Source organism: Phymastichus coffea, unplaced genomic scaffold (genome assembly GCF_024137745.1).
Source record: "Phymastichus coffea isolate CEN01 unplaced genomic scaffold, Cenicafe_Pcof_1.1 PCOF00086, whole genome shotgun sequence".
Taxonomy (NCBI): domain Eukaryota; kingdom Metazoa; phylum Arthropoda; class Insecta; order Hymenoptera; family Eulophidae; genus Phymastichus; species Phymastichus coffea.
In genome coordinates this window covers 448,870-456,485 of record NW_026706897.1, presented here as the reverse complement: position 1 = coordinate 456,485, position 7,616 = coordinate 448,870, and the positions used below count along the sequence as shown (strand labels likewise).

Sequence of the window (7,616 nt, the reverse complement as noted above, 5' to 3'; positions counted from 1 at the left end):
ATTTAAATATAGCAGATTTCAGATAATAATGTATGGTGATCCGGATCTGATTAAAAAATCTCTACCCATAGACCTTCAACAACCTATATGTACTTTTGAAAAGGGAAGTATCAACATATATTGCCCGGATAATAATTGACAACCCGCGAAGTTCAAAATTTAAATTAGTTTTGAGAATTGAGAATGGATGGCACCAAATGGTTTTTTTCTGGCAAGTCGCGCGGAGGTACAGCTTATGTTAAACTAAGTCCTCATCCTAACCTTACTTCATGTTATCGATGCTCAATCGTCAAGAGTCATTTGGATTTTGAACTTCGCGAGTCGTGAATTTTAATGTTTGGATGACCACCTGCACCTGCTGATTGTATATTATGTTTACCGCCATTATCACTTTGCACATTGCACATGCGCATCCAATTTCAACAGTCCCTTCAATTATCAAATTGAAACGCTCGATATAGACTGTTTTACTGTTTACGAGGGCACGTTATACAGGCACATCTGGTGACAGCATCACATGCAACGGACAACGAGGGAAGCTTTATAGGTGATTATTAAAATTACATTAGAAAAGTAGTAAACTACTATGAAAAAGTAACATAAAAGCCGTATTTTTATAACATTTTAATTGATTACAGATTATTACAATAATTAAAATGGCAAGCAGATATATTTTAAAATATGTTCAGCCGAAGAGTATTGTACCAATTCGTTTCGGTTCAACTCTCTCAGGCTTTGAATTACAACATAAAACTCCAACTATCAAAAAATCTATGCCAATTCCAAAAGCACAGTATGGAGGACGGCACACTGTCACCCTACTGCCAGGTGCTGGAATTGGTCCAGAACTAATGGGTTATGTAAAAGAGGTATGACTTTTCAATGAAAATATACAATAACTTATTACATGATTGAATATTCCTGGAATTCAATTTGACTTTGCATAGTTTATTGCAAATTGCAGTTTATTGTAAGCTGTACTAAACAATTAAAAACATGATAGGAGTGCCTAATCCATATTTATCATAAAAATAAATAAATAAGGAATAAAAAAAATAGATCTTACCTTTTCAACTAATAAAAACTAAATATTATAGTTTTAATAAATTAATGGAAAAACTTATATTTTTGTGGAGAACTATTTTTGAAATTCGCATTTTACAGATTTTCAAATATGCCGGTGTGCCTGTAGACTTTGAAGAAATAGATATTGATCCAAATTCTGAAAGTAGTGATGATTTGGAGTATGCTATTACATCTATTCGTAGGAATGGTGTTGCCTTGAAAGGTAACATTGAAACAAGAAGCAAAGAAATTGGAGTTATGTCTCGCAATGTAGCTCTACGTAATCATCTAGACCTATATGTCAATGCCTTGCATGCTGTATCTTATCCAGCTATACTTTCTCGTCAGAAACACATTGATATCGTTATTATCAGGCAAAATACTGAGGGAGAATATGCTATGTTGGAACATGAAAGTGTCAGTGGAGTAGTTGAAAGTATGAAAGTAATAACACAATCAAACTCTGAGAGAGTTGCACGTTATGCATTTGAATATGCAAGAAGAAATAATAGGAAGAAGGTAATTCTTTTTTTCTATAGAAATTAAAACTAATAAATTGAGTTGTTTCATGAATTTTTTTTTGATAAATTTCATAGATTACAACAATCCACAAAGCAAACATCATGAAATTATCAGATGGACTTTTCTTAGAAACTTCCAGAAGAGTTGCTAAGGAATATCCAGATATAACTCTTAATGACATGATTATTGACAATACATGCATGCAATTGGTTGCCAACCCCCATCAATTTGATATTATGTTAACAACAAACTTATATGGTGCCATAGTGTCCAATGTAGTTTGTGGCCTGCTTGGTGGTGCAGGCCTTTTGGCTGGTAAAAATTATGGTGATCATTACACAGTTTTTGAACCAGCAACAAGAAACACAGGTGCAAATATAGCAGGGAAAAATATTGCTAATCCTATAGCTATGCTCAATGGTGCAGTTGATATGTTACGACATCTGGGACACAAAAAACATGCCACGATTATTCAAAATGCCATTATGAAGACTATTAGTGATGGTATTCAAACCAAAGATTTAGGGGGAACTTCTACAAGTAGAGAAGTGATAGACAACATTTTAAGATGCATCAAAGCAGAAATGTATTAGGCAATTAAAGGACAGAAAAACTGTAGTTCAATAACAACATTTTAATTACATTGCAAAAAATACTTGTCTTCTACATATGCGAATATTATCTCAGCATACATTTTCAAATTTTGTTAGTGAAGCATACATTTTAAATATAACACAAGCTCACTGTTCAACAAATAAAATTAATTTTACAGATATTGAAACAAATCTTTTGCTGAGATTATATGAGGGCAAGTGGTTCTTTGTAATGTGCCTATAATACATACTAAATTAATATATATGAATCATTTTAAAGCTCAATTTGAGTTTTAAAAATGTCTAGTATGTAATATGTGAGATTTGAGTTCCAAGCCAAATTTTAAATCACGTATTAAAGTAATAAGAAAAAACTATGCAATAAAAACTATTATAAACTGTCATGATGTCATCATGACAATTTCATAAACACAGGCATAAATCTGAGCTATCAAATTATTCATCTACTTTTCAAAACCATTGAATCACACATTTAAATCAATTTCAAACACTGAATTTAATAGCTTTGTCAAATATGTAAATAATGTAAGTATTTCTGTTAATGTTGTGTAACTTATTCACAATCACGATGTTCTAACACAAATATTAGAATACTTTATTACTTACAGGACGTTGAACATCTTGAATGTTACACTAACATTGAAAATAAACTAGGTTAAACAAAAGTTATTTGCATATTTATTTTTCAGTTTTAATTTCGTAAAGACAGCATGTAACTCGTATGTATATAGGTACCTTTCCATTACTATTTTTATAATTTATTTTTAGCCACATTCTACATATACCAACATCCTCTATCTCTTGCGGTATTTGAAGTAATGAAATTTTGATTTTTTGTACTTTTCAATAAAATTTTCGAACGGGTCGTACTTTAATCTAACTATGTTTAATACTACTTTAATCTAAATAATTATATAATGAAAACATGACTATAAGATATTTTCATTCGAATAATTAATTTACTAATCATTGATTATCTCGCATGATCATGTAAGAATCTAACGCGTTTCTTTCTTATACTGTCAAAATATGAAAAATCAAACTGCATTGATACATATGAATAATTTAGATGTTAAAGAAATAAGAACAATGGTAATTACTTTTAATTTCCAAAATATTGTGATTTTTAAATACACGCGCGACTGTTCCACTTGCAACTACACAAATCAAAACAAAAATTTCAACTGTTCTTATGCGAGTTTGTGGATTGTGGAACTGTTTTTCATGGAAACGTATCATCTGACAAACCTAACCTATGTTTGTTGTGTCAAAACAAAGCATCTATAAAATATAATTGATTCGATTTTATTATTTATAGTATTGCTGAATTTCATCTCTTTCATTGAAATTCATATTTGTATTAACTTGTAAGTATAAGTAGCCCAAGCATTACTCAAATATTTACAGTTAAAAAGTGAAAGTTCAATGTTGATATAAAGCAACAGCTTTTTATTTAGAAAAAGATATTAAAATTTAACAATTATGTTTGAAAATTTTTGAACTTTATTTTATGTTCGCATCAATTTTTCAAATAAACCCGATATTGCTTTAAATGATATTCACTTTTCGAAAATAGTTACTAATTTAAGACACCTTTGCAAAAAGATAAAATAGGATTACTACTATTTTTAATTAGTTTTTTATTTTTATAATTGATTCAAATATTTTCACAGCTACATTTATTTTACAACTATGTGAGATTAAAACAATTGCAAACAAATCCAATAAAAACGTATTCAACATAAAAAAAATAATGATTATATAAAAAAGATTTCAATTGATAAAAATCCATATCATTGACTTATAATAATTGTAGGTTCAAAATGGCCTCGGCTGGAATATCACCATCTGAAGATGATGAATTGACCTTGCCACGAGCATCCATCAATAAGATGATCAAGGAGATTCTGCCACATATCAGAGTGGCCAATGAATCTCGTGAACTCATTCTGAACTGTTGCACTGAGTTCATCCACCTTGTGTCATCAGAGGCAAATGAAATCTGTAATCAACAACAGAAAAAAACTATCAATGCTGAGCATGTTCTTCAAGCTCTTGAAAAATTAGGTTTCAGTGACTACAGTACTGAAGCAGAAGCAGTTCTTCAAGATTGCAAAGCAGTAGCAGCTAAACGTAGACGGCAAAGCACAAGATTAGAAAATTTAGGTATACCTGAAGAAGAGCTACTAAGACAACAGCAAGAATTATTTGCAAAAGCAAGAGAAGAGCAAGCTGTTGCTGAACAATTACAGTGGCAACAATTACAAGCTGTATCACAAATGTCAGCAATGATGAATAATGAAGATGACCAAGAAGATTATTCATAGAATATTTCAGCAAATATTTTTTGATTAGTCTTATTTATCATTCATGACTGGTAAAGTCATTAATGATACCGTTTTGTAATTTAATTTAGTTTCTTCTATGAATTCGAAAAGTTTCTAATCTCATAATTTTTTAAGACAAAGGGGATTCAGATTGTTAATGTTACAATACTTATAATTGAACATTTAAATAAGAATTTTTACTATTTACTGAAGTTATACATTACTTATATAAAATTAAGAGTTAATAAATATTTTTTAGGCATGAGTTGTTGCATATAAATTAATTTAACTATAACAATTGAATATACTGGATCCAACAACATTGTAAAATAGACATTGTTTGTACAAAATGAAATTCGTGATTCATATGATATGAAATATGATACAAAAAACTTCTAATGTAATATGAAAAATAATCAATAAATTCAAATTTTAACACATTATTTACCTTCTGAGTTGTCATGTCCTGTTCAAGGAATGCATGGCCATTTCAAGGCATTAGTCTACCATACTCTGAAGATAGATGACTCTTTTTAATCGCTTCTACTACTTTTGATACATAATGGTACCTAGTGAACAAATATACTTAGATTTGATATAATAACACTTAAAGTAAAATAACAAAACTAAAAAATTACCAATTTTTTTCAGTTAAATTAGAAGGAGTCATAGTATTTCTAGTAACACCATGTATTTTTTTTTTCAATTTGTCAATTAATTGCTTTTCATCATCGTGGAATGTATATTCGTCTGAAAATATTTAGGATTATTGAATTTATGTTAACCTCTGCTATTATTTAAACAAAAAACTTGACTTACTGTCTTGAGTTATCAAAGGTATTAAGAATAAATTCAAATGATTTTCTGTAGTGTTTGAACTCATATCCAGGCCACTGTGAATTAACAAACGTGAAGAAGCAAAAGATTTATTGTAGAAGTCCTAAAATTAATCATATTAAACATTATATTTTTTTAAGTTTATGATTTTATAATCATTTTAGCTTACTTTCATCATTTCTAAATTATTAGGCATAAAATCCTGTACTTCTGCTTTGTTATGCAAAAATAAGATATGTGGATAATATTCTACATAATCTTGATCCATTGTTGTAGTAGATGAAGGTTTTAACATTTCTGCTGCTTGAAGAAATCTAAATTTTTATAAGCAAACCTTTTCAATTTATATTTTTCTCATTTTATTATAATTTTAATAGATTAAAAATGTCAATGCATTACTTAAATGGATTGTATAGTAACTTGGTTAATAAATAAATAAATAAATGTTAATTACCTTATCAAATTTGGATCCACAAACCAGTCTTGTACAAAAATTATTACATGACAAACTGAGTACAAGAATGCTAAAAATTGCAATGATTGCAATTCCAAATTTGTTTCATTTATAACAAAATCACTTGTGTTTTTCTTTTGATCATAACATAATGAATAATCAATTACAGATCCTGACAATATTGGTTGAGTATCTAAGTAAATGACTCGATTTCTTGTAATGTAAAAATCAATACCAGTTGTACAATTAATGCCACTTTCATGTTGTGATAAGCCTTGGACAGGGAAAAGATTAGATCTGAAAAAATAAAACATGTAGAAATGAATTTATCTACTATTTAAATGCTAAAAGTGTAATAACATTCTAAAATATATTTACACATAGTTTGATGTTAGAAGGGACATTATAGTTGACTTTCCTGCTCCCTGTGTTCCTATACAGCCAACTACTAAAAAGTCTTGTTGATCTAATAAATATTCTAATGGATTATCACACAGCTGCATATTTTCATCCATAAACTTGATACAACCAGTCATTTCAGGAGGAGGTAATAAAACTGTTCTTGCTGTGAAAAATAATGTTAATAATATTTAAATATCAATAAACAGTATCACTAATAGAATTATCTTATAGAAATATTTTAAACTTACGATCAATTGACTTCGTCAATATGCTTGAATGAGTATCTGACTCTTTCCTACAAATCAAATTTATTGAAATATTTTTATTGCTATCGCAGTCGAATTTTAATATATGCTAATATTAAAACTTTATAATACTTACTTATTTCCATTTCGTTGACTGGGAGAAACAGCTCTATTATCACCTTCTCTTGTTTTTAATATAAATGTTGGACGATCCATCACTTTAATGAGTGCTCTACCTTCTCCATCTTTCCCATCTGATTCCTTGACTATCGAAATCATCTTTTTGGAATTCATTATACGTTTATAATTTGTAAATGAATCGATAATCACATTTTAATCAACATGCTTAAACAGAAAATTGTTCAATGAAAAATACATTAGAATCATAATTTGATGTTAATGTGTTAATTTGATAACAAATCTATCAATTTCTAGTTAAAATAAAGAAACATTCACTTAAATTATGCTTTTTTATGTAGAAATAATTAATGGATAAAAAAGGTAGAAAATAACTTTTTAGCGAATGTACATAAACAGTAGATTATATAAACACAGTTTATTATTTTTGAATAATTATTTACCTACTTTCGTCTTCGAGCGTTTTTATATTTTCAATAAATATATTTGGTAAACAATAAATATGTTACATTTTCACGTTCAAAGGTTTTTTTAGGTTATATTTGTGTAACGTAGTATACTTGGCGTATGAACTGTGCTAATTAGAAATTTACATGTAAACAACTTTACATGTAAACGCTGTCATAAGATTGTAACACTCAGCAGCTAGTAGCGCCAGCTGGCTGCGTTTTGTTTTTTGCATATTTACGTTGAAATAATGTTTTTATTTATACACATTTCTACAATCATAATTTTTATGTGAAAAGCAATGAAGTAATATTTTGCTAAATTTCTTTAAATTATCAAGTTATTTAATTTTGAAATATGGAAAATTTACATATAAATGTCATGCAATTATAAAATTGCATGGATAGTATAAATAAATTAGTAGTTTATTTGGATTATAAATTTGGAGGTAACAATTTTTATTTATTGATAAATTGCCTTAATTGATCTCCTCTATGAATCACCTTCTTAATAATATAATTAAAATATATAACTTATTTCAGAAAATCAAATTTATGTTATTCAT

At 28.4% G+C, this 7,616-nt stretch overlaps 3 protein-coding genes across 3 annotated transcripts; 2 read left to right on the top strand and 1 right to left on the bottom strand.

Annotated features, from left to right (window-relative positions):
- Nucleotides 1-437: 437 nt before the first annotated feature.
- Nucleotides 438-2,860, top strand: LOC131669027 (isocitrate dehydrogenase [NAD] subunit gamma, mitochondrial-like). The gene is made up of 4 exons (XM_058943584.1): nucleotides 438-547; nucleotides 639-869; nucleotides 1,165-1,584; nucleotides 1,662-2,860. Exons 2-4 carry the CDS (start codon nucleotides 657-659, stop codon nucleotides 2,178-2,180), a joined length of 1,152 nt encoding a protein of 383 aa, XP_058799567.1. The 5' UTR covers nucleotides 438-547; nucleotides 639-656; the 3' UTR covers nucleotides 2,181-2,860.
- Nucleotides 2,861-3,410: 550 nt separating this feature from the next.
- LOC131669037 (protein Dr1) lies at nucleotides 3,411-4,957 on the top strand. Its single transcript, XM_058943604.1, has 2 exons — nucleotides 3,411-3,568; nucleotides 4,018-4,957. Exon 2 carries the CDS (start codon nucleotides 4,025-4,027, stop codon nucleotides 4,526-4,528), a length of 504 nt encoding a protein of 167 aa, XP_058799587.1. The 5' UTR covers nucleotides 3,411-3,568; nucleotides 4,018-4,024; the 3' UTR covers nucleotides 4,529-4,957.
- Nucleotides 4,068-7,149, bottom strand: LOC131669036 (nonsense-mediated mRNA decay factor SMG9). The gene is made up of 10 exons (XM_058943602.1): nucleotides 7,048-7,149; nucleotides 6,603-6,811; nucleotides 6,470-6,516; nucleotides 6,198-6,384; nucleotides 5,820-6,116; nucleotides 5,535-5,679; nucleotides 5,348-5,468; nucleotides 5,167-5,278; nucleotides 4,977-5,097; nucleotides 4,068-4,203 (listed from the first exon to the last, which is right to left on the bottom strand). The coding sequence occupies exons 2-9, from the start codon at nucleotides 6,758-6,760 to the stop codon at nucleotides 5,019-5,021; spliced, it is 1,146 nt and encodes a 381-aa protein (XP_058799585.1). The 5' UTR covers nucleotides 6,761-6,811; nucleotides 7,048-7,149; the 3' UTR covers nucleotides 4,068-4,203; nucleotides 4,977-5,018.
- Between the last annotated feature and the right edge of the window lie 467 nt (nucleotides 7,150-7,616).